Genomic DNA, 27,675 nt, shown 5'->3' with positions numbered 1-27,675 from the left:
ATTCTCCAGGCTACCAAACCATTTCCAATTCTTGAACTATCAGAACAAGACAAGATATGTCCATCCCCCAACTATACACGAGTCGTCATTGGACCCAAATAGTTCGCACGTGCGTACGCCTACCCCACCCTTCCACACCATTCCTCAGCTAAGCTTCTTCCTACCTTTAGTCCGACAACCAAGGACCTGACCGCCCGCCTCCCCTAAAAAACACTCTTATTATTATTCCATAAAAAATGTCCCTCGCTACTCTCTACCCTTCTCACTTCTTCTTCTCTCCCCCTCATCATGCCTCCCTCCTCCACCCCCACCACCACCACCACCACCCCCCTCCCCCATGTCTATCCTGCGCCACCTTAACCTACGCCCCCTTAACTTACGCCACCGCCCCATCTACGCCGCCGCCGCCGTTCGGCAAGACTCCACTGTCTGGACTCAAGCCCCTCTCCGTCTGATTCAACCCGCCGCTGAATCCCTCTTCCACGTCACCATCGACGTCTCTGAAAACCCCGATCTCGCTTTCTCCCATACTCGCCCCGGCCAATATCTCCAGCTCCGTCTTCCCGATTCTGCCAAACCTGCCTTCCTCGCTATCGCCTCTCCTCCTTCTCTCGCCGTCTCTGACGGCGTCTTCGAATTCCTCGTCAAGACCGTCCCCAGTTCTACGGCCGAGCTTCTCTGCGGTCTCCGGATAGGGGATGTGGTTGAGTTGAGTCAGGTTATGGGTAGAGGGTTTGATGTTGACCAGATCAACCCGCCGGAGAATTTTCAGACGGTGCTCATTTTCGCCACTGGATCTGGAATCAGGTATACTTGATTGGAATTTGTCTTGGTTTCTGTTGGTTTGTTGGAAAAGATTTAATTTTGTTTAGTCAATAGCGTTTTTGGGTTTGTTGGTATGAGGTGGAGAAGCCTAATTTATTGCTGATGTGGTAAAATTGTGTGTAGTTACTGATTTTATGATGTGGGTTATGTTTTAGTTAGATGGTTTTCTATTGTGGTATAATTAGATAATGAAGTAAGATGGAATAATAATTTGTATTTGTGAGACCCCCCAAGCCTTTTCTTCAGATTAAAGCTCACAGACAAATTGCACCCAGAATTCAATTGGGTTTCTTTTGTTTCTTTGGAAAATAATTAAGGGCCGTTTGGATGCCGAGAAGATTGTGATTTGGATTTCTCACATTTGCAGCTCTTTTTGTGTTGTGGTTTTTATCCGGATCAAATCCTTTATTTCCAATTCAGTGACTTGACAGTGAAAAAAAATCAGATTTCCAAATATGCTGTGGAAATAAGTAATTAGAAATCCACAGATCTGGCAGTTTCCTTCATCCTCTTTGCTCCTCAACCTCTCCCCTCCAGTTGGAAGTACCCCCTTCCCTCTCTCTCTCCCTCAACATGAGCTGGCCGATCTATTCATTTTGTATTCAAAACTCAATTCCAAATCCAAATTCAAAGTATGAAGTATCCAAATGGGCACTAAGTTTATTCGTGATTATCCTCTCTATTATTATTGTTACGAGGTGGAGAAACTTTATTGTAGTTAATTTGGTAGACATATACTGATTTATAATATCTGTTATGTTTTAGTTTAATGGGTTTTTGTTGTGGTTATTCAATAGGGATGTAGGAGAGAGCAATGATAGGTAAAGAACCTCAATTCCTCAGAAAAAAAAAGGAACCTGGATTATATGTGAGACACAGTTTCGGTCTAACAAGCCCTTTCAGATTGCAGTTTACACACAAATTGCACCCATAATGCAGTTGGGCTGTGTTCCCAAACTAACCATTAGATTCCACACTCTATTGCAATATCTTGCTCTGAATGTCTTTTTAACTTTCCTGAAAAATATATGATCAACATGATATCTTGGAGTGGCAGCTCTGGTTCTCTAACTACTGTAGCTTCACATAGCATGCATATGAGAATAACAATGCGTAAAATATTCCATGTCTCCTGACTGTTCTCCTATATTGGGACACTCCAACCACTTCGTTTTGAGTAGATGCTTTCAGCATAAAAGTATAGTCCAGGCTTCCAGCCCTGATCTTCTACTTCCAATGTTTGTAATTTGGTAATTAGGATCACACCAGACATTACATCTAATATACGTAACTTCCGAACTTCCAAACTTGTCAAATTGAAAACCTCAAAAAATGAAAACGGAGACCGCTTAAACCTGAATGTAGTCTTAGTTAGTACTGATTGGCTTAGTAATGATCGTCCTTACCCCTATCAGAGGCACTTCTTCTGATCCAATCTGGGCTAGTCTCTCAATGTCATGGATGGTAGGACTGTGAAGACACACTCTCGAGGTTCAGCAGTTAGCTTGAGGAGCTTTTCCAATGTGGAGATAATGAGCTGTTTACTTAATAATAGCCTCTTTTAGAGAGAAGCTAAATGTTTTTCTGTAAAGAGCTGGACTTTGTGCCGAAGTGGTTTAGAAATAAAGTTCACAGCATTGAGGTTGTGGGTTCAATTCCAATTTAGAGCAACTAAAAAAAAATCATAATCAAGGTGTTTCTACTGTGTTTCTCCTTTTGCAACTGAATGCTCAATGTAGAATAGTTTCTTAAAAAATCTTGAGTCTGTTTGTGAATTTCTTTTTTTTTTTGAGCGGTTGAATATCTTTATTCTGTTGCAATATTTGCCTAGCGATTTGTTGGTATTCTTTTTTTATCCCAAGTTCTTCTTGGGTGCTAAAATGTTACCTTTAAAAATTTTTCGCCACTTCCAGGCAGTGAACTCTTCTTTGCAATACAGAGGGGTGAGTTGTCAACATTCCCAGTTTCTTGGTTCTGTTAAGCTACTTCCACACATTCTGCATTATCTAAAACTCCTTTTCTTTATTACCTGGTGGTGTTTCAAAATGTCAACCAGATTTGCTTTGAATGTTACAATTTTTAACGCGCTACAATTCTACCTGTAGAACATGTACAGTGTTTTATCCTTTAATAGTATTTTATTTGCTTGTAATTTCTTATGACGGTCCAATTCTGTCCCTTATCGAGTCAGGTTTCAGTGCCCAAAAGAGATCAGATGTATGGCTTTATTATGGGGCTAGAAACCATCAGAGAATGGCCTATCAGGTTTGACATATGGTATTCACGATATTTCAATTTTACTTTCTCAAATCTTGACTTAATTCAGCAAGCCATATAAAATAAAAATGAATTGTCTCTTTGTACTCCTTTCTCTGCCTGTAGGATAGGTTCGAGGATTGGGAATCTTCTGGTGTTAAAATTATACCTGTGTTATCACAACCAGATGATATATGGAAAGGTGAACGTGGCTACGTACAGGTAATTTTTTAATCTTTTAATTTACAAACATATTTTAACTTGTTAATTGGCAATCTTATTCTTGCTTTTTCTGCCCTACTGCTTGACATGGATTATGTTTTTTCACAGGCTGCTTTTTCTAGGGTCAAGCAAATACTCAACCCTTTGTCAACTGGTGCGGTGCTCTGTGGGCACAAAGGAATGACTGAGGTTTGTGTCCTTTTTCGCTTTAATTTGTTTGTAGAGATAACGCTAGTGATAGATTTCCCTACATCAGGCCTGGGATCTGTCTATTACGTCAGGTTTACATTTGGTTTGATATGTTTGTCGATGGGACTTGAACACTAATTTCAAAAGTGGGTTTACATGCCTAGCCTTGTGGTTAGTCCAAGATGTTGAAGTTCTCTACTGCTATGAACTTAACAGTCAACAGTTTTGTTGGTTTGTTATCGACAGATAATTACTACAGGACTTATAATATTCCCTTGTGATTGCTACGTAACTTTGCAAAGCTCTTCAAACTTAAACTTTGAGGGAGCCGAATGTTGCTGCAAAACAAGATCCTAGAGCCCCTTGCGATGTGCTCCTGATATAATGAAAGTTAGCACGGATTTCTATCTTAGTTCCTTTTTGGTCGGTCAACCAACTAAATTCAATTCATAGAGGTGGCAGATGACAGAAACGGCCCTACTTTAGATACACTATGCACATAGCCAAAACTACTCCACTTGAGATGAAATGTGGAATAAGAAAAAAATACCCTTAAAACCAGAGCAAAGAATATAAGAACAAGTGTGGAGAAACAAATCTCTAACACGGTCATCTAGGGTGGAAGCCTAACAAAAACCAATTTTTTAGCATATAAAAGGGCAAACTCATATTTAGCATTTCTATATCTATACAAATGGATATGTTTAGTTTTTGTAAAATGAACATTTATGTAGTTTCAACTCATTGTTTTCCATATCATTCACCAAATATTCTTGGAAGGTATAATAGTAATTACTCTTTTTTCTGCCCCTAGTTGTGAGAATTTGTTGGCAATTGTTTAGGATAGGACACCTAGGAGTATCTTGGCTAGGTGACGGATCTTGACTGGCACTGAGGGCACTGCCTACTGCTTAGGCGACTGCTTTTGACAAATTGTGTACCACGTAAAGCCATTCAAAGTTTCAAACTATATTAACTATTAGGCTTGAGTCTTTTTTAAATGATACTATAAATACGTCAAAAAAGAGCCACCAGCAAAGAGCGGCCATAGCTACAGATACAATGGTTTAAGCTAAAAGAAAGAGAAAATACATCACAATAACAGAAACCCATTAACCATGATCCTGGAATGGGATGCTATCCCTCACAACCAATGAGGGCCTAGTCACCCCACAGTGAGCCAACTCTACTACCTCACCGTTGGCCGACCTAGAGAAATGGTAAAAAGCAACAACATGTCTTTCAAATTTCAATGTGGTCAAATCTCTTCTCCATAGCATCCGCAAAACACCACGACACGCTTCTGCTCACTGACCCAACAAATAAAACTCATGGAATCCCTCTCAACCACTGTAGAATTCGAAAGATCTCTTTCCACATGAAGAATGTCTCGAAAGATCTCTCCACACAAAGAATGTCTGTTTTATGAGCAAGGACTTCCGCCTCGTTGGAATTCTTCCCCCCATTGGCCCTGAAACACACATTATTCCATTATCATGCCCATGATGAATCTCTCCAATACCCCCAAGACATGGAACCCCAAAACTAGAACCATCAAAGTTTAGCTTGGGAACTATGGTCGGAGGAGGCCCCCCGTCAATGGAAAGGAACACACCCCAAAAATGTCTCAACAAGGACTTTGAAATCCATTGAAACTCCTTCACTCCCATTGGCTACGTAATAATTGTAGAGTGTCTACGTAATAATTGTAGAGAAAATGACCAACACAAAATCCTCACCGACTTAAATGAACCTTTGAAGATCCTGCTATTTCTCTTTTTTTCGAACCAAATACACCATAGCATCCATAGTAAAGGCCGAAGGGTTGACACAATATTACCACATTGAGACCATGCCATGGAGTGAAATCCCAAGCATCGAAAAAAGGCCCCAATATGCTCAATGATTATCCTGTTCACACAAAACAAGGGAAAGTAGAGCTCCATACTTTACCCAGAAAGCTACAACGAAGCAAAAGACGATTGGCCAATTTTGCTGGTAGTCAACACATAATCTGATATTAATAATTACCTAATTCCTATTCCCCAGGTTATCAACTGTGAGAATCTTATCAATACTCATCCAACTGGAAGCAAGCACCCTGGGGGTGCCAGTATCTTCGAGACCCATCACCGCAGACTGGGAGAAATAAATTCTTTGCCTTGTGACTGTCTTATAGAATCTAAGAGATGCTTTAAGATTATGAATCTCTGTACATTGTCAGAACTTGAGAGATGAGTATCTTCTGCATATTGTAAATTGCTTATGTAGTTATCTCGAATCTTGTGTGATTGAGCTCTTAATTAATCCACCACTCCTAGCCTTATCCAACATTTAAATTCACGATTTGTCCCTTCTACCTGTTCAATATCTTTATGGTCCATCATATTCATGGAAAATTTTACGTGGTATCAATCTTGAGATCAAGAAGATCAAGATCCAAGGACCTATGTCACAATCAAGGCATTCCCCCCCCCCCCCCCCCCCCCCAACCACCACCTTTCATCTTTTGTTTTGTTTCATTCTCTTCTCTACCTACTCGTATTATTTCTTTCCCCGCATAAAATCAGATCCTAAATTTGTGCATTTTGCTTCTTCAATCATGTTTCCAAGCCCTATTTTTTTTGTCCAATATCTTCAAAATCATTGAGTTTTTCTTCTCTAACCATAGGAATATAGGGTTTCCGTAATAGGAATACCAGGTCTTATGTGTGTCATAATTTTAGGCTCGGTAAACACAACGAAATTCCATTTCCTAGTCATAATATTAAATCTGTTCCGTTTTCGTTAATTAATTATGAGGTCTGAGTCCGGCCCTTTTTTCTTTTCGATCTGGACCTCGTTTGTATGTTATTTTTGTGGGTGACCATTTTTGCTCTACGTGGATTTAATTTCTAAAAATAAATATGATATTCTTTCCATGTTTATTTGCACTCACGCTCCTTTTCCCAACATTTTGGTGCTTGCAAGCGATGGGGAGTAGTGAGTGCACATCACAAGTATTTAGAGACTTCTGGTTAGAACATGGTATGCATAAAATTTTTTCTTGCCCACATACTCCATCTCAAAATGGAGTATCAGAAAGAAGTATGGTCACATCACAAAGGCTAGACTGTCCATGTTATTTCACTTTGGCACACCAAAATATTTATGGACTGAATCCTTCCATACAACAATTCATCTCATTAACTTGCTCCTGACGACCCCTCTTAGACAACTATCATTGACATATCTACTTGTGGGTATAGACAGTGATCAGCATAAGTGATATAGGTGCTGTTCCCAACTTGCATCAACAGTTTCAATCTCACGTCGTGTCTTGTTTGATGAGTTCACTTTTATGATCGACCAATCATTAGACGTGCTTAAGGGGGAGAATAAGTCCCCTCGTTGCATGGTTGTCAAACTGGCATCCACATTACAATTCGCACCTCCTACACATGCCAATACAACTATATGCAAAGCACTATGCTCATCAAAATAAGGACAAGTAAGTGCTAGTAACATAGGTTGTCTGAGAGGTTGATGAACATGTGACATTTATAGAGGCTAAATCTAATGACGGTCAAATAGGAAGTATGGAGGAGGAAATTAGAGCCCTTCATGGAAATGGTACTGTGGGAAACAGTGAAGAGACTTGCAGGCAGGAATATTGTAGGTTGCGAATGGGTTTACAAAGTCAAATAGAAGCCAAATGGAACCATTGAAAGGTATAAAGTGCGACTAGTTGCCAAAGGATATAATAAGAGATATGATTTTGACTACGATGAAACATACAACTGTTTAGTCGAGTCTCGAGCACCATGTTAAGATTCATCCTAGACTTGACCAACATCTTTGGATGGACTCTTAGTTAAATATATGTGAAGAATGCATTTCTTCACGGTTTTCTTAAGGAGGAAGTCTACATGGAACAACTGGAAGGCTTTGAAGTTTCAAATAAATATAACTATGTATGCACACTCACGATGTCTATTCACGGGCTCAAGTAGGCTCCTAGAGTGTGTTTGACAAACTACATTGGGCACTCAGACAAGTGAATAATATACAAGAAAAGTATACGGGATGACTCATTGCTTGTTAATTATACCCGGTCATGGATTGTTTTGGTTTTGGTATTGATGATATCATCATCATAGGAAGTGATAGTGCTGACATTTTTAGGAACTCAAAAAACAACTTGAAAGATTCCTTTGACATGAACGATCTGGGACTTCGTCATTCTTTCCTTGGAGTAGAAGTGGAAAGAACCAAAGATGGAGTGCACTTTTCTTAATGAAAGCACACACTGGATTTACTTGATAGGTTTTTGCATGATGAACAGCAAGCTTGTGGATACTCCTATTACTTGTAACAAAAAAATTTAGTGATAGAGAAGGAACGAAATTTAAGGATTCCATGCTTTTCGAATTATGTTAACGACCTTGCAGTATCTTATGTTCACCTGGCCAGATATCTTCTATGCTCTAAATCAAGCTTTTTAGCATTTGCACCCCCCTGGAGAAGAAAAGTTACATGCAATGAAACGTATTTTGAGATACCTTAGAGGGACAATAGACCATAGACTTATTTATAAATTCAGTCAAGGCAGAAGAGTTGCAGATGTGATTACTCGAATGCAGATTGAGGTGGAGATACTGACATGCGGAGATTTGTTGTAGGGTAGTGTATTGATGAATGAATGTCTGATCTGATCCCTTGGAGCAACAAGAAGCAAAAGACAGTGGCCCGATCAAGTGCAAATTCGAGTATCGGGTGATGGCCACGACTTATGTAGAACTTACATGGTTGAGACATCTTCTGGCAGAGCTCTTCCTTTGGCCAGACACTCATGTGTTGTTTTGTGACAATCAAAGTGCCATCAAATTATCACAAAACCTAGTTTTTCATGTAGGGACAAAACATATACATATTGAGATCGACTACCACTTTATTCATGAGAAAGTTGGGAGTGGTGAAGTATTTCCTTGCTATATTATAAGTTATGAATAAATCACAAATGTCTTCACCAAGGGGCTTCCTATCGATCATCGTCATCGCTTAGTAAAAATGCTTAACATGTCTAGGTGGATCGTGCTAGCTTTTGTGTGGGTGTCAGTTAGAATTTGTTTACTCGCAGTGTATGATAATCCCTGTTAAGCATCCATGGCTGGATAGTTAAAGCGCCCAACTCATAATTGGCAAATTCGTAGTGTGGGTGTGGGAGGGGAGGGAGGATTTCACCCATTGTCCCTTTCTATCTTTTCAGCATCTTTATGATCTATCAAATTCAATGGAGATTTTAAGTAAGGTTTATCACAGATTGCAATGGAAATTCCACGATTTAGAGGGAAATGATTTTGCTGGATATCATCGTAAACTGAAGGTCCCTTCGATTGAAATTTGAAGCACACTGGTTCTATTTATTTATTATTTCACGTATAATTAAACAATACCATGAAAAAAAATGTATAGTCCAACAATGGAAAAGTTGGAATTTTCTGGAGAAGTTTGGAAAGACTTTTCCAGAAAATGTCTACGGTCCGAATTGACCCAAGTGAAGTAGTCAATGATACAAATATAAGGTTTCTTTTTAGCCACTACAAATGCCTCCTCCTTTCTGTGTTTATGGAAATCTGATGTTGGATGTTGATACTATTTGCATTTTGGCAGGATGTTACGTCTATTCTCGTTGCAGATGGAGTTTCCGAAGAGAAGATATTGAAGAACTTTTAATTTATGATTGGTATGCACTGCCCTCTGTTGTAGCATTGCAGGCAACACGTCAAAATCCAATTCTTTCATGATATTTCCAGAGGTAAACCTAATTATCTATAAATGTTCTTGTCCTGGGCACAAAGGTTCCTAGAGAAATAAAAGGATCCTTGATTTTTGACCTCTACGTAAGTTTAGAATTGAAATCAGGTGTTTCTCACACCATTTTACTCAAACTTGGTAACAACCTCTCCATTAAACAGGCAATCTTACTGTTTTTGGACAGGCAATCTTGCGAGACAATCTTAATAATCTGATTTGGATTTTTTTATGTGGTAAATGGCTAAGCATGGTCCACATGAATTGATGACCTAAACCATTTATTCTTAGGCCCCACCTGTAGGTACCCCCAAAGATGTGGGCCATAGGACCTTTTGTTATATTCGAGTTTTCGTTACCTCACTACCCAAAATGGAGGTCATAAATTGAATGGTCAGGATCATTTCCTTACAAATATGGGATGAGTTTTATTTTGGGGAGTGATAAATCGACTCCCCATGTGTCTTTCTCTCTCCTCTAGGTTAGAGAGAGAAAGAGGAGAGAGATAGACACATGGGGCGTCGATTTATCACTGCACTTTATTTGTCATAAAGAAGATGGCCTGTCCAAACCGAGATTTTATATGTTGTAAGCTCGTATAGTCAAGTATTTTTCAAAGAGTATTGTACGAATGTACGGGCCACACCGTAGGATGATCCAAATTATCCATTTGATAGGCAACAATTCGTAAATAGTGTGTGCCCAAAAAATCATTTCCGTAGCATATTCCAACCCTCTGATCTTGATCTATAGAGGTTTCCATAATGTGCAGTTCGGAGGGCTAGGATTGTCCTATCAAAATGATTTTTTGGGCACAACCTATCTAACGCTTTATGTTCAGAGAATCGTTAAAGGGAAGCGAATGCCTCGTCCGGGGGTTGAGAATTTATCAGCGCCCTTCGTAGAAGGGAAATAATATCAGGACAATCATATTTTGATATTTTCGCTAACCCATCTTGTCATTTAGCATTTTAAAGAGCTGTCAGAGGGTTAATACATTTCCTAGAAAGCTCTCACGTCATGTCGGTCATGAGCCAACGAATGAAGAAAAGACAGCTGGGTTTGTGCAAATATAAAAAAAAACTTGTGCTGATTAACATTTCCCTTTTGTAAAAACATCTTGCACCAAATATCCAGTGTAGGCGGTCTTAAGAACCCTCCGATCTTTATCAGACAGTTGAAAAGACTTGTTCAGAATCATTAATCGCTCGGCAGTTTTTCCCTTCTGCTTTATCTTCTTTCGAATAACTGTTTCTGTGAGAATGGTTCAATGCTTGGGAATAAATTCACCCCCTTTAAAGTTTTTCTTTGCCATTAAAACTAACAGCGTACACCCTATAAAATCTTTTTTTTTGTTGTGGTGAGTAAGCTGGGGACCCTATAAAATCTTGCCCAAGAGCACAACACAAACCCAACCCAAGTAAGTTTAAAGTAAGCTCAAACACTAGCCCAAGGTGGGTTACATACACTGATACACATGACAAGCTTTAGAGCAGGCGGATTTCGGTACCTAGAAATGAGGCTCTTGCCTTTGCGCGTCCTAGCTGTTCCATCAAAGCCTAACAATTTCCCACTGTTAAAAGTATAAAATATTGAATCGGGCACTCTCTAAATTCTTAAGCTTTTAGAATTCCCTAAGTTTTTGGAGTTGTTGGTTGTTTCACACCCACCATTGTGATCATCACGAGCACTTGGGGTTTTTTGACTATGGACTATTACGAGGCCCAGCCAGAAATGTAAGTCCAACATGCAAAACATGTGACACATTTATAGTGCTGCTTTCAGGTCCTTGGGCCTGCCATGCTTGGTCCATGGCCCAAAGCCCCGAAGTTCTCCCCTGTTGGTGAGACGCCCCTGCATTAAAATTCAACCATTGAAATTTCCTTTCCATTGATCAAAAGGATAGGATCTCACCAGACGGGTAAGAAATTGAGAGAGAGAGAGAGAGGGAGAGAGAGAGAGAGAGAGAGAGAGAGCATATATCAAATATAGATAGACCTGGAGCTTTCATGGCATCGCTGTGGCCACCACCTCCACCAGATTTTCCAGAACCACCCCCACCTTTTCCCGAATTTCCATCTCCTCCCCCACCACCACCTTTACTTGATGAATCTCCTCCTCCACCAACACCACCACCACCTTTGCCTGAACTTCCACCTCCTTTGCCATCCATTTTTTGGTTGTTAACAAGTTAAGCTAAACCACTTTGAGCTAAAGATGTTTATTAGCTTTGGTCTTACGAGTATATATAGAGGTGCAAGCCTTCTTCACTTCCAATTCCCCAAACTGTCTCGTAAAATAGCATGCATTGGTTCCGGCATGAAATGGAGAATTTGGACGTAGTACACTTCTCGAGTTTCTTAACTATAGGGGGGGTGAAAAAGGCACATGACGCTTAGGATTTCTGAGCAATTGAACCCAGGGAATTTTGAAGTTTGACCGAAACACCTTCAGGTATAAATTTTGCTTAATTACGAGGTGGGTTTTAATTGGGTCTGCAAGTAGAAAAATTAAGAACGACTAGGAATATCGCTCCCCTATTAGGTGAGCACACGTGCCTAACATATATAAAATCCCCATGCGAGTATTTTTGGGCACCCCATTCATCTCATTTTTTTCATGCGTAAAACATCCTGAACTGTTCATCCTTAACGTCCACCGAAGTAGCAAAAGCCATCAAAATTGGAAGTCCCATTGGCAAGGAAAGTTGCTAACATACTACACACTGGAATTTCTTTCACATCTTCCGCAGAATTTTTTTACCCGATATCCAAACAGCCCCCCTAATATGTTGTTCCATTTCTCTCTCCTCTTCTCCCACTGCTTCTCTCTGGCATTCTCTTGGAGAATCTTGTAAGTAGAAATCTTGGCGGGTAGCCTTGCAGAAGAAGCCATTTTGATTATGTTTAAAAAACTTGACTTTCCTAGGTTGATAAAAATAATTTTGAATGAAATATATTCCATGGAAAAAGTATACCAGGATTTAGAAGGGTTATAATTCTCAAAGAATATATGAAATTTCTAGAAAAAATTCAATGAAAATGACTTAACCAAACTCTAGATAACTCATTTTCTAGGAACTATATTTTCAAGAATCTCTTAACCTAATGGCCATGTTTAGCAGCTGTGAAAGTTTTTTCCATGGAATATTAGGATATTAAATGTGAGAGAGGGGCAAGGAGAGTGGCAGAGGGAGGGAGAGAATTGAGGGGACATGATTGAGGAGATGGTGAGAAGTGGCTAGCGAACAGGGAAAATATTCCATGAAAAAAACTCTCTCCCTCTCCCACTCTCCCTACGCCTCTCTCAACACTTGGATAAGCTAATATTCCATGAAATTTTTTTCATGACCAGCAAAGATGATCTACGTGTTTCTCACCTTCTGGTATTCAGAGATGGAAACAATCACCTGTAGAAACTATGAATTTTGAACTTCCCATTTCTTTCTTCTTGAAGTAATATTACAGTTTACAGAGAGAGAAACAGTGAAAAAAATATATAAGAAACCTCAACAAACTACATAAACTCACACAGGTTTCCCTCAAAAGAGTAATGACAGTTATGGTTTATGCTGTGCATGGATAGATGTGCGAACCGCGTGATGAGGAGCCGGTGCTTTTCCATTCACAAGTATTTGTTCCAAGAAATCCACACGGATCGATTTGAATCTATAGTGCTGCTTGACATTAGCCAAGAAAATGAAAACAAACTCAAATTAAAACAGGCTACTTCAGTTCTGGTGCTCATAAATTGAGAAATCGGCCATCATAGCTTGGAATGATAGGATAAAGAAATAAAAAGTCAACGCAATGAAGTATAGATAGAAGTCATTATCTGTTTCTTTGCTAGTGATTTGGTTATTTTGCGAGGTATTAAGAGAACTGAAATGTAATAGTTTTTGCTTGTTATGTTTTTTCCACAGTAAAAAAGAATAGTAAATAGTTACACACTAATGTACCTTGCCCTTCCAAGGAAAATCTACAACTCTCTGATTAGGTTCCATCAATGTCACCTGATCTCCTACTTTAATCTGAGGAAAAAAAAGTGTTGAAGTAAAGGGTGCTTGCACATCAAAATCAAATTAAACTGTGATCAATATCAAAAGTAAGTGGGATTGAAGTTCCAATTATTTACAAGATGCGCTCATACACAAAACAAAGCCTGATTTTAATTTTCTTAGCGCCCTACGCAACCCAAGAAGACATTACCTTGGGCTGAAACCTGGCCTGAATGCCTGATAACTATAAATCATGCAGCAAATTGCATGAGAACTACCAGTTCGTTTGTTTTATTTTAATTTGTTTCAACGCGGTGGTTATTACCAGATTTACTACTAATATCTTTGACTTTTTAAGGTTTGTACACATATTTTCTTTCTAATGTCTCTAATACAATGTGCATTGCACACATGCGTGATCTCGATCTTTCATTTATGGTGCCCGAAAAACAATCAACCAGACAACCATCCGATCAAAGTACTGAAAACCACACTTCAAATGTTCCCCAGTACCCCCACATTCATGGGGTAAAAGCTATGATTTGTCGACACAGCGCGTATCGACACAGACGCAGAGTGTCGGATATGGCAATCCCCCCCAAAATTTAGAAACACGGACATGGCTAAAACAGCAAGTATATATGATATATCTATGATTACTGGACACAATAGGATACAATGAATAATATTGGAATAAGAGTTTGTCTAAGGTTTTAGGTTTTGAGGAGGAAAAAAAACAACAAATATTAATTAAAGAATAGCTAAAAATAAGTGTTTATAATAAAAGATAAGTTAATAATAAAAGAGATAAATACAACATTCAATAATAAATCAAAATATCACACTTGACACAGTACAAAGACGTGTCCATCCGCCCACATTAAGTCTGACACTTCTAACAATACATTTACAAGTGTCGAAAGGAGCGACACATGTATCAGTCTCGACATGACACAAGACGTGTGTCAATAAATTCAAAATGTAAAAGTCCTCTAGTTCGATATACATGATTATTTGAACACGATGGACCCAGCCAGATGAACAGTCTAGATCACATGCACATGTGCCACGTGTACTGTATTAAAGACTAATACAGAGGAAAAAAGAATGGGTCAAGTATCAAATACTTTTCCTTTTAGTTTCTAATTTTTTTGTAACTAATGTAATATGTAGTATCTAGATAGTTTACATAGTTACTCTTAAGTTTTATTGCTAGGGAACAACCACTATTGATTAATAGCCATTTTTTTAAAGTTTATAAACAGTTTGGGTCGTGCCACCTATCGGTCCAGAATCTCGTGCCAAAACCTGGGCTGATTTAAACATGCACAACCCGCTCAAAAACACTAGCCTGAATTCGAACCACTAAGGGCTTTAACCAATGTGCAGGGCAGGGAAGGAGGGAAGCACTCCATTTTTCTAGTTTTAGGAGACACTTCATAGATTACTTCTATTTTGTCAGGTTCTTTTGTCAAAGCAATGTTACGTCAGGGGTGAATCTCCCATCATTCATGTCTCCCAAATTAGTTATTCCTAAGAACCCATTGGGATATATGAAAACTTCAGAGTTCACTACTATGCCTGACAAAGGAGAAGTCCAAAGAAGTGCCATGGCTTATGGCAAACATATAGACATAAGACAAGAAACAAAAGGATATAAGAAATTCCAATAACCATCGGTTATGATCCAAGCAGGTCCTGAATAATCAGGAATCTTTCCCTCTTTTTTACCGGAAGCATCTGAACTAAACAATTCGTGTCTCACTCAATCATTAGTCACTGAAGTTAAATCATCCTTACCGATTCACTGCGTAGTCCATAGACTGAGAGAACAAAACAAATCTGACCTGGATCATATACTATATAGTATCTGCACATTCACAAAACACAAATTGGTTCTTCATTAGTAATTAATTTTGAGCCAAAGCATACTAGAGACATTGAAGTGCTTTTTTCCTGCGTTCTTTCAGCTCTCCTTAAAGTGTTACAGGCAATCAGATTCAATTAAAACAAGTAACACATTTGTTAATTCTTAATTTCGCTTGTCAACAATAACTGAAAGACATGGAGTGCATGTAGTATAGAAGTTTCATGATTATAGTACGGAAACCAAGAAGAATATGTCAGTTGAATATGCAATATCAAATAAACAAATGACTCACAAAGGAGCTACATTGTCATGCTTAATGAAGAGGAGCACTTTGCCAATGATTGCTACTGCTCTGTTCAGCCCTTCAAAGAGGTCACTTATAGTGGCTTTCTTGTATGACGAATTCACTCAAAGAAAAAAGATCAGAACAAAACAATCAGTAATTCTAAAAGATCAATATGAGATGCTAAATTTCTACCCAACACAAATACTTTTATAATATGGAATGAATAGATAAGTCGGAACGCTTACAAATAACATCACCCAGGGATGATGCCAATGATGTAAGTCGCTTTGCCTTGGCCTGACCCTGTGAAAAATGTATTTATGAGAACGACTAGGGAATAATCCAAAGCTCACAGATACTATCAGATTCTGCAACACTATATACATTTACTGCAAGTAATACAGTTGTTCAAAACTTAAGATATCTTCAACAGAACATATGTATCACAAGTGAGATTTTGTGAAAGAATGGAGTTTCAACATTTCAAAAAGAAAAAGAAAAAAAGAATGCAGTTTCAAGAAGAAAAGAGGAATACCAACACTCAAATTTTGCTTGGACAAAGAACGGCAAACATCAAATTCAAGACAAACATATAAGTTTGGTAAGTAAAACAACTGCTCCAATAATCAAAAGGTTTAGGGTTTACAAATGGTGGACAAAGATTATAGGCCATTCCATCTCTAATTAAATAGCAAAGATTTCTGCAGTAACAGATAAGACTTGCAAAAGGGAAGCAGCAGAAACAGATGCAGCAAGAAGATGAAGAGAAGCTAATCACCACAATTAACTAGATGTAAAATTTGGGATCAACAGAGAACCCTCTGTAAATAGAGAAGGGAGAATCGATATGCAAGTATATGCACTCTAGGTAAAGTTACACACAAAGATCCGGGAAACATGGGATAAACAAAAATCCAGAAAATACTTCCCCAAAGAGATGATGTCATGAATAATAGTGTTTGCTCCATACTTACAAGCAAACTCCTTTGGGTCATCAAACCCACTTCCTACCCCACTTGCTATAAAGTTGTAGTCTGCTAGCTTCCAAAGCAGTTACCCACAAAAAATAGGAAACCCATCTCTAGACTTAGGAAACTGTTTCCTTCTTCACAGGAAATTAGTATGGCCTTCAAATTTCTATTCCATAAAGCTATATATTATATAGTGATAGTCGAGATTCTCCTGATAGAAATTATAGAATACCAAAATGTTCCGTAATTCTATTTCTGTTATAATTTCATAATATCTTAAATCTTGAACCTTTTATATACTTCTTTCACAAATATAAATTACATTCAGTCATCTCAATTTTCTGACAAAATAGTTGAGAATTAGTTATAAATATCAGGTTTGGGGCTTAAGGGTTTGATAATGTTAAGAAGTTAGGAATTCGAGATCACCAAAGAAGCAGAGAGGCCTGAGCATGTGGAGTCATAAAAGTATAACTGATAAAAATGTATGTATAGCTGTTATTTTTCTTGTATTTCTGATTTGCACATACTATGCATGTAATCATGTCTCTTACCAAAAGGGGAATGACTTGAAAGTAAAATCATATCTAAAACTTATTTAATGATTGCATAACTGCAACCTGAGTCTCAAATATCATTCTCGGAAATTTCACAGCAAGGGAAAATCTCGGGTTATATTATGGAGCCGCAAATATCATTCTCATAGAGGTGTTTGAGTGTTGGCAGTTATCCCTTTGGTGGAAAAAATGTAAGATATTATGGTAATCTCCTTCCTAGCCGTGATTTGGGTGGTTATTAAAAGACATGAAGATTATAAAAAAAAAAAAAAAAAAACTGGTAGTGTATCAGAAACAAAAAACAATATGCAACATCATTTGAAGTGGACATCGTCTTTAAATATGCGCGCACGGCTGAAAGGAATAGAAAAAAACTTAAAACAGGATAAATCTGAATTGAACGAACAGCTAAATTGTAAAAGAAAAAAATGGTTTCTCGGGAGCGGTAGTTCATACTTCATACAGGCTTTAGAATACAATTTTATAGGACATAGCTGCAAATCCCATACGCATATAGCATTCTATAATCCTGAATTGATATCTCCTATTCACTGACCTGAAATAGACAGTTTATCCTAGTTAATCTACTGATCAACCCAAGTTCTTGTGAATGTAATGGAAAAATTTTAGATAACGCCAGTGAGAAGATTAAATTTCCATGACTGGCAAAATGGTTATAAAGCTTTGTTATATCGATTCTTCTGAATAGGCAAAGTACCTGTGCCACATGTGTCAGATTCTAACACTTCATGGATTTAGTGAAACACTTCTAGGTCTCTTTTATCTACTTTTACTGAATATTACTACGACAAATTTACAGTTATATGTTTTGATCTTTAACCATCCAAAAAGTAAGCCTTTTCTACGGAAATAAAACATTGCATTTGCTTAACCAATTAAAACTCCCAATATAATATTACCTGTTATAACCATATTATTGCGCTAAAGTATTAAATTTTAGAATTGATTAAAGTATATTACTGAATTCACAGATCCTTATTTCTGAGGTCTGTCAAATTCGACACTTGGTACCCATGTCAGATTCTGAAATACCTACCCCATACCTATGCAAAATAGCTGCAGAGTTACAGAATGAAATGAACTACCTTTATGGAATTCTCCAGCTTGTCAAGAAGATTGACCATCTTTTGCACCTCCTCGCTTGCATTCAGACCAGGATCCTTCAAAGCAGCGGCTTCGAATCCACTAAGAGCCCTTTCATAGTTTTCAAGATATTTGTTCACCTGAAATTAAATTTGACATCAAATCATTGTGTGGCATGATATCTGTAATTGTATAGTATAAAGACCTGTCAAAATGAGATGTGACACAAGAAGCAAGAATGTCGGATAACAAAAGAACAAAAAGAACAGATAAAAGAACAGGATAGGTCAACATAGAAAAAAGAAAAGAATGTCCAAACAAATTGGATTACATGGCAATATAATTTGCAGAAAAAGAGAAAATTAGAAATTTTGATGTGTTTACATCAACTAATAGCCTCAGCTTTGAATGTTCGATTAGTGTGCCTGTTTCATCCTTGAAAGAGTAACTGAACAACTTATTGACAGGAGATAATAAAGCCAAGGTCTTTAGAATGCATCCTTTACTTCAGTGAAAGGACTAAATTCAAAAATTTCTACACAGTTGAACATTGGAAACAGAACTTCGCAATGAAGGAAAGTTGGAAATTTAGATATACACAACCTATGAAGAACTTCATGCCTTCACAATGGGTCTTCATTATCAGCTTCTGGGTTACAGTCATACAAAATCTCATGTATGGGTATTCAAATCTAGTTTTCACAGATTATCTGAACTCTAGTTCTGGGAAATGGCATCTGTACTCCCATGTTTTAATAATTGCAGTCCACACTATTTTCTTTGATTTGGACTTTTTCTAACTGGCTGTCATATGCTGTTACATTCCAACAACTATTGACATCCAATCAAAAAATGGAATATAAAGAGAGGAGTGCCACTATCAAATCAAGGGAGTGAGGATATCAATCCACTCCTTATTATCTTTGAAGTACTTGCCGAATTTAGCCTTTTTATTGAATGGTGATATTATTAAAAAAGAAGCAAGACTGAGGAAGTCCAAAGCTACAAAGCAGAGAGAAACCCAAAACAATAAAGGGAAAAAAACAAAAGGCAAGCAAAATAAATAGGATCAGAGCTTCTCAAGGGAAAGATGATCAAAATTCATAAAAGTATCTCTATTCACAATTGAACGAGCCAACCGATCAGCACCACAATTAGCCAAACACCAAAAATGACGAATCACAAAATAATGGCCAAGAAGATGGTCACAAATCTCCTTGATCACATCCGCGACCCTCCAATGATGATGAATGACGTCTTTAATCCATCTAACCACATTAAGGGAACCTCCCTCAACAATAAGATGATGGAGCTGCCTCTCATTTGTCAATCAAACCCCTCTAAGAAGGGCAAGCACCTTTGCTTTGTTAGAATCTTTCTCTTCGACAGGACCAGAGAAGGCTCAGCTAAGGTTTTAAATTTTGATTTCGGTTTCAGTCACCACGGAAATGAAAACATTTCGGTTTCAATGGAAATTTCGGTGGAAATCCTGTAAAATCAATGAAACATATAAACACATATGCAAATGATAGAATTTAAAGATGAAACTTCAGGAAAGGCTACAATAAGAGCATATACGCACTTAAAAATCATCATATAAGAAAGACAACCACCCATAATGGTTTAAAACCATCAAACCCCAAACGACATGCACTGTCGCACATGTCAAACAATTTAATACCGCCAAATTTCACACGTAATTCATAAAAATATTTATAAATAAAGCATGCACCACATTTTGCATTCACTTCGTATAAATATAATTATATAATACATACTAATATAGTATACGACTATTACACTTATGATTTTCGTTTATGCATTTCGGTTTCGGTTTCAGTGGGGATGGAAACGGAAATATTTCGGTAATTTCGTGCCGGTTTCAGTGGAAATTTAAAACCATGGGCACAACTATCTGCTCCCTAAGTCCCCTGAGAAGGCCCTGATTCCAGCCAGACGTGGATTACCAAAACTTGAGCCAACAAAATTAAAATTTAGAATTTTGCAGAGGGTATACGCAACCTATGAACTTCATGCCTTCACAATAGTTCTTCATTATCACTATTTGGGCATTTATATGAGCCGACTACTGAAACAGAAGGAGGTTACTGCGGTGACCAAACGATGACTGCTACACGTGCACGCAACAAGAAAAGATTAGATAGATTAGTGAGCCTAGAAACCTTCCCGTAACTACCGAAAGTACCTGTCTAGCGTACGGAAAAGAAGGAATTCTCTTATCTACCTACCTCACTCGGCTAGCAACAGAAGGAATTCTCTTTTATAAACTGCATGACTAAACGAAGAAAATCTTGACTAGTAAGGGCGCTAAGCCTTAATTATACAAGCTTGAGAGCCAAGCCCCTTTATTAGGTTGGTTGCTTTCATAACGAAGTGTCCCGGGCCCTATCTCAACCTCGGTGCCGGCGGAAGATAGGCCTCGTCCCGGCCATATGTCCTCCTTCCACTCTTCGCCTTTAAAGATATTGCGTATAAAGAGAGAGATAGCCAGTCTATCGAGCGGCCGAGAATCTTATCTCAAAAGGACCAACGACAATCCTAATTTGATGAGACTGACTTTCATCTGCATTTGACAATTATTTTCATAAATTACGTATCAATATACACTCCCTTTCCGTCAACTAAACTCTGTTCGTTTCGTCCGTCAAAATGAAATGGCAATAACTCATCTCGGGCAAGAACCAACTACTAAGCGGTCGTTCGGGGTCCATTCCCTAAGTCACGGCGAGGGGAAAGGGAAGGCTGCCCTGTGCTTAGGGCTTTAATTAAGTCGTTGTTGCTTACGTTAGAAGAAGGCACAGACAAATACGGGAAGCTTGATTTCATTTGATCAAAAGGAGGGAGTATACTCAAATCTAGTTTTGACAAATTATCTCAGCACAACTTCTGGGAAATGGTATATGCACTCTATTGTTCTAATAATTGCAGTCCACGCTCCTTTCTTTGATTTGGTGTTCTCTAACAGGCTGTCATATGCTGTTACATTCCCAAAAGGCTATTTGCATCCAATCAACAACGTGTAATATAAAAAGTGGAGTGCCACTATCAAATCAAGGAAGCGTGGATACCAATCCCCTACGCATTACCTTTGAAGTGCTTGCCGCATTTGGCTTTTTTATGGAATGATGATATCATTAAAAAGATGCTAGACCGAGGAGGTCTAAAGCTACAAAGCAAAGAGAAAACCAAAACAATAAAGGAAAAAACAAAAAGACAAGAAAAGGCAAAAGCAAAAGGATCCGATCCTTAAGGGAAAGATGACCAAAATTCATAAAAAGTATCCCTATCCACAATTAAATGAGCCAATGATCAGCATCACAATTAGCCGAACACCAAAAATGATGAACCATAAAAGGATGGCCACAAAGAAAGGTCACAGATCTCCTCGATCGCATCCGCAAACCTCCAAGGATGATGAATCGCATCTTTAATCCATCTAACCACATTAGCAAACCTCCCTCATTAATAAGATAATGGAGTTGCCGTAAAAAAAAAAGATAATGGAGTTGCCAATTGTTCGTCGAGCAAACCCCTCTAAGAAGCGCAAGCACCTTTGCTTTGTTAGAAACTTTCTCTTCGATATGAACAGAGAAAGATTAGCTAACCTCTCCCTCTGAGTCCCTGAGAAGACTCCAATTCCAGCCAAACACGGATTACCAAAACTCGAGCCAAAAAAGTTTACCTTTAAAAATTCAGGAGGAGAATCACAACGAGGACTCAGGCTGTCCTTGCTCCTATTATTTAACCTATTTTCCTCCCCAAGAACTACGAAAAGGAAGTCACATAGATCCCACTGAAGCAAGGGTAGTTGCCCGAAAGATTAGAAAAGAGTTCTCTGGATACTATAAACTCCTCTAGATACCCTACTAACGAATCTTTTGTTGGTCTCCTTCAAGATGAACCAAAGGGTACCTGCAAAGAACAGGCTACAAAGCCAAATAATTCTACCGTTGAGAGGCCAGCCCAAGACACAAAATGATCTGCAATATGCTTAGGAAGAACCCAATCCACAATATAAAAAAATACATAAAATGAAGTGTCAAATCTTTTGGATAAAACCACAATGAAGTAACAAATGATCAATAGACTCGGCGTTCTCTAAACACAGCACAAAATGGTTCACAATAATCATCCTTTTGTTGCAAAGGTGATCCATAATGAGGATTTTATCATGATGGGCCATCCAAAAAAACGGCTTTGACTCTTAGTGGGCATGGGAGCACTAAGCTCTCCAGTAGGGGTAGTAACTGGAATGAATATCTATATGATTGTAAAAGGATTTAATCGTAAACTTTCTGTGAGATGGTCGTTTCCAAATCCTCTTAACCCCACAACCCTCATGATGGAGCCAAGTCGATCAAATCAAGCAAAGACACCACTACCTCTATGGCTCTACTTATCGATTGAAGAAATTCCTCAAATGGTTCTCTTTTCCTTGATTTTTTCACCCTTCCTGAAAGAGGAATTCCTATGTTCCTGCTTCTGATGGAAGCGCTATCAATGAAGCTTGATTTGATATGGTGGCCAGGTTCTGCTTCTCCCACTGAATATGGTCCCAGGGCTTCTTATTCTTCCAATGATGATGATGTGCGGTTCGCTTTCTATGGAGATAAGAGAAAGGAAGCATTGGCTTTCATTAACAAAGCAAGCATTGGTTGGAAGAAGAGGGCAAGGCTTTTTTAAGTATGCAGGAGGGGGTTGAACCTTGATGGATTGGATCATGATTTCAAAAGGCCTGGATCGCTCTTCCGGGCCAGGTCAAGCCTTTCCATCATTTGCATATGTTTATGTGATTTTACAGGATTTTCATTGAAATTTCCAGTCGAAAGCAGCATGTTTCTATTTACGTGGAGACCAGGAAATATATTGAAATCAAAATTGAACCTCGTAACCTTACGCCACATACAACACAAGGTCAGGCATGTGATAGTAAGATAAAGAAGCTTACCTTATAATTGATGGTAGTGGCCTAGATTGTTGTGAGGATCACCATCATCATGAGACAAACGACGATTATATTCTATTGGAGTATCAATAGGTCTCATCCCAAGAGTAACCCTCTCTGAACGGAGATCAACATACTTCCTCAAGATGCGGATATACTGTTTGATGATCTAGCAACTTTGATTCCCAGAGAAGTGCCCCTATCACAACTACATCTTTAATACTAAAGATCATCTACAAACATTGCTTGAGTTCAGGCATTCCCTCATTATCATCATCTGTCAAGATAATATCATCAACACACACAACTAACATGGTAGTCCCTTCTCGTCTTCGCGTCACAAATAACGAGTGGCATTACTTATAACTAAGTCTTACATTATGTCCTTACTCTTATAGTATTTCATTAATGGCAATTTCATAATTATGATTGATTGACTAATATAAAAGTCAACTCCCCGAATTGGGAGTGCGACTTTTTTCCTCCCAAACTCTTTTCTTCCCTTACTTTCTTCTCTTCTTGACTTCTTCAACTGTTTACAGCAAGGTAGTTTCAGATGGGTTCTCAATTACTAGCTTAGTGAAAATAGTTTAACTTAAATTACTTCCAGTCTTGACAGCCATTGAAGATGCCCAGATGAAAGAATGTACAAAGGATCAGACTAGTTATTGGTACGTGAAAGACTTGGTTATTCCTTGAATAGATAAGCTACTGACAGTCAATTGCTTTGCTACCACAACTAAAGGAAAACCATATTGACAAAGAATAATATTTAACCAGGTAATGAGGGAAATTCAGTCATTTGACCAACTTCCATAATAGACCGAAAATCCATGAATCAAGAAGATTAATAACATTCATCTACAAAATTGTTAATTCCAGCATGCTAATTCCGCAATGGGCTAATGGCTCATAGCAAAGTCGAAGACTTACAGTTGCACAGTTGAAGTAGAGATCAGGATTGGACTTCATTAGTTCATCTTTTTCCTGAAATATATAATCAAGAATTAGAAAATAAAAATTCTACGATCGGTTAACAAGTAATAGACCAGTTGGACATCTGCAAAAAAATTCAAATCTTGTCAATATACCCCTTGCCAAAATAAGAATAACTACAAAACCAAACATGCTAAAAAAGAAAGCATATATTCATTAAAAAACTCTACAAGACCAGAAAGTTGATCCACTTTTAATGCTTTAATTTTACAGACGTACAGCATTTTGATAAGCTTTCAATGATTGCAAAAGTCTGTTGTGGTCCCACGTTCCAGTTACAAAAAAACTTGTGAGGCATGCATTTCCTAAGTTGTCTGTCAGGGAAAAACACAACATTAAATTGGCTAACACATTAAAGATAAAATAACTACAAGCAAACAATAAAATGACATGTGAAGTGCATATGTACAGCAGCTAATTGAAGTACAAGAGTAGAAGATTTCAAAAAAGGAAATATGCCAATTTATGGTGTACAAACAGGAGCACTAACCCAAAGATCATAAAAAATATCAAAAACATGTCTTATAAGCATACTGGGTGGAAAATCCTCTTTAATGGGCTAATAACAAGTTGCCACAAGAGTAGGAAAAGCCAATGGTTGACAATAAAATTTATACGGAATTTACTCACAGGAGCTAAATTAATTAAGAGATGCAAAGTGCTGAAAAGTTCCACTCATCAATTGTGAATGGACTTTTTCCATTTCTTCTAAGATTGACAATGAGCAGAAAACAGCTGTGGCTGTACTCTGATACCATGAAAAGTATTGGACATAATCTCACACCAATTTTGAGCTGGAGTTATTTGGTTACTCGTATATATGAATCATAATTGTTTGTGGCTTACAAAAGGAGCCTTTATAAATAAACTTAAGATAATTTAAGAACAAGATGGAATAACAACTGTACAAAACAAGAATAAAAAAATAGAGCCTAGAATAGTTTGCCCTTATTTATTAACAAGAAACACCAGCTAAGAGAAATTCCATTAAACTTGTTTTTATACAATATCGTGGAGATCAAATTACCTTTTAATTTTAACTTTTTCGGGCAAGAAAGAGAGGGTCGAAGATCAGCTTATGAGATGCCAACAAGTGGAACTATATTTGCATATTAAAAGAGAAAGGCATTGTATAGTTTTCTATCAACTCTACTAAACTAGGGAAACAATTATACACTTACACCATGAATTCCCATCCTTGACATCCAGTGCTATGGCTTCCTTTGCATGATTAATGCTTTCTTCAACAGCTTGAGCCTGATTCTCAGTGCCTGAAAAAACACACTAACATATGGCATAAGAAAGGCAAACTTTAGCATAAAGAAATAGGTTTTATTTCATTCAAAAAATAAAGAAATAGGTGAATCAGATAATATCAATGGGTGGAATATCCATTTCTAGATTCCATGCAAATAAATGCATAACAAAATCTGAAATATAGTAAAATTCTCAGAATTAAAATCTGCCTGATTTGAGTCAGAGACTCAGAACCGGGCAACCCAGGCAAGCATATTTTTGTTATGTTAATATATGGCCTTGTAACCTTGTTCACTGGCCACCCAAATGAATTAACCATATCATAAAAAGAATCACCACGCAACCACGATGTGCACAAAATAAGCATGTCTCTCAAATTGTGATAACTTGTCTAAAACATAGCCTCCAGAAGCCAAATGTTCCAGTTGAAATAAGATATTGACACAAATCATCTCAATAAGAGCCCCAAGCCCAATCATAAATTATAAATTGCACAAGATAAGCTCCTTGCCTTGAGCCAATCTTCTTTCAAGCATTGACAATTGGCAAAGTATCTTCTTGTTTGGGCCCTGCAAGACACAGAGTAAAGGTCACAAACAAAGGAAACATCTTGATTAACTTAGACAAGACCCATATAGGGTTAGCTAAGGTCTCAAAAGTAAATTATTGTATAAAAGACAGGAATAACCTTATTTAGAGCTAGAGAAAGGCAGTTCTTCGCAGAAGGAAGATCTCCCTTCTTCCAAATGCAATTACCTAAGCATAACCAAGCATCTGCAAGAGATGGATTTAACTTAACCTGGAACATGAAGTAGCTAAATTTCAAAATATAATTCATAGCCTGCGCAACAGAGTAAACTAAAGAACCAGAATTAAGCTTATGTTATCACATACAGCCTTTGATAGATGATCCTCTGCGTCTTTTCGATAATCAGGAAACACGTCTAGTACCTTTCCTTTCAAAAATTCATAAGTTGCACGTTGCAATGGTGATTTCCTTTGTTCTGAAACACAACACATAGGATGGCGCATTTATGGATGAATGTGACCTAGAAAGTAAAAATCACATAGCCTAGACTGCTAGATTGCTTCCCTAAGAAGTACAAACACATGTAATGAAATCAAGCAGTTACGACCTCTGATTTTGAAAACTCAATAAATCGAGACCTAATCGTTCTAGAACCCTAATCTTTGTACGAAATATTTGGAATGTGATGTCCAAAATCTTCTCAAAACCCTAATTGAAAAAGAAGAAAGTTGAATGATATATATAGGATGGAGATGATTTGAAGGATAGGTACCAGTGGGAATCGAATCGAGGAGATTCAGAACGAGATCTGATTCCTGTTGCAGTCTCGAGGATTTCTCGTTTGGATCGGAGGGAAAATACGTGTCGCGTAGAATGTATAGATCTTCGGCTGCTTTTGTAGCTTTCGACAGTAAGTCGAGATCCTCGCATTCGTTTGGGCTGCTCATTTTAGCACAAGTATTTCGAGGACTGGGTGAAAGAAAACGAGAGAAATAGCAATGAAGATCGAAATGGGAATGAAACATTCTTTTTTGGTGTGTACGAGTGAAGTCTAAGTATTTTTTAGAAAGTGAAGTGGGCCACTTCATAAGATGACCTAAACCGTTCATTTGATGGGCCACAACGTAAATAGGTTGACCCCACAGATCATGTCTATAGGGAGGACCCTAATAGTCCAATCTGTAGAGGTGTATATAATGTCCAGTCTACTGGATGTAGATGATTTAAGGGATACTACAGCCTTTTTATGTTGTGACCCATCAAATGAACGGTTTGGATCATCCTATGTAATGGCCCACTGTGCTTTCTGAAAAATACATCACATAAAATCTCATGGTAGGCATTATTAGGAACTCTGCCTGCTGGTTATTTAAGCAGAAGGCTGAAATTTGGGTTTGGGGGTGAAGTGAATCCATCCATTAAGAATTAATCTCTTCTCTGCAATAAGCTCTCCTTATACTTTTCATAGCTAGCTTCAGCGTTAGCCATCGCTTGTTTGTAAATAGGCCACCAAATCTTATATCATTCCTTTAACATGAATAAGGTGTCACACCCCCAACCCCAATGTGTAAATATTGTCCGGCTCTGGGTCTTCTACCCTCTCCGGTTTTGTTTTCTAGCAGCACTATCCGTACCGACCCACTCCGCGGGCCCCGCACCTTGGAGATGCTAAAAACGCATCTACACAGGAAGAAAGATCTACATATATATGCCTAGTCATTTTCCCTCGCTTTCCAATGTGAGATCTTTATATAAGGTCAAGTGGATCTTGTGGGTTTACAATCTTCACATGGCCTGACATCCCTCCTGCCTTCGCAATGTCCCTCCCACCTCCTCATCTTTGCCATGACCCCCCAT

At 38.1% G+C, this 27,675-nt stretch overlaps 2 protein-coding genes across 2 annotated transcripts; one reads left to right on the top strand and one right to left on the bottom strand.

Moving 5' to 3' along the window:
* The first annotated feature begins 312 nt into the window (after nucleotides 1–312).
* On the top strand, nucleotides 313–9,371 carry LOC143884346 (fruit protein pKIWI502-like). The gene is made up of 5 exons (XM_077387857.1): nucleotides 313–807; nucleotides 3,017–3,090; nucleotides 3,208–3,303; nucleotides 3,412–3,492; nucleotides 9,145–9,371. The coding sequence occupies exons 1-5, from the start codon at nucleotides 738–740 to the stop codon at nucleotides 9,205–9,207; spliced, it is 384 nt and encodes a 127-aa protein (XP_077243972.1). The 5' UTR covers nucleotides 313–737; the 3' UTR covers nucleotides 9,208–9,371.
* Nucleotides 9,372–12,699: 3,328 nt separating this feature from the next.
* Nucleotides 12,700–26,856, bottom strand: LOC143884345 (uncharacterized). The gene is made up of 13 exons (XM_077387856.1): nucleotides 26,591–26,856; nucleotides 26,184–26,293; nucleotides 25,978–26,088; nucleotides 25,801–25,858; nucleotides 25,214–25,303; nucleotides 24,252–24,346; nucleotides 23,970–24,023; nucleotides 18,073–18,210; nucleotides 15,684–15,741; nucleotides 15,445–15,559; nucleotides 15,083–15,152; nucleotides 13,244–13,315; nucleotides 12,700–12,961 (listed from the first exon to the last, which is right to left on the bottom strand). The coding sequence occupies exons 1-13, from the start codon at nucleotides 26,841–26,843 to the stop codon at nucleotides 12,845–12,847; spliced, it is 1,341 nt and encodes a 446-aa protein (XP_077243971.1). The 5' UTR covers nucleotides 26,844–26,856; the 3' UTR covers nucleotides 12,700–12,844.
* Nucleotides 26,857–27,675: the final 819 nt, after the last annotated feature.

Source organism: Tasmannia lanceolata, unplaced genomic scaffold, assembly GCF_043159265.1.
Source record: "Tasmannia lanceolata isolate RefF3 unplaced genomic scaffold, GAP_Taslan_0.1 ptg000008l, whole genome shotgun sequence".
NCBI classification, from domain to species: domain Eukaryota; kingdom Viridiplantae; phylum Streptophyta; class Magnoliopsida; order Canellales; family Winteraceae; genus Tasmannia; species Tasmannia lanceolata.
Note: the sequence above shows the minus strand (reverse complement) of the source record. Positions and strands in the feature narration are given on the sequence as shown.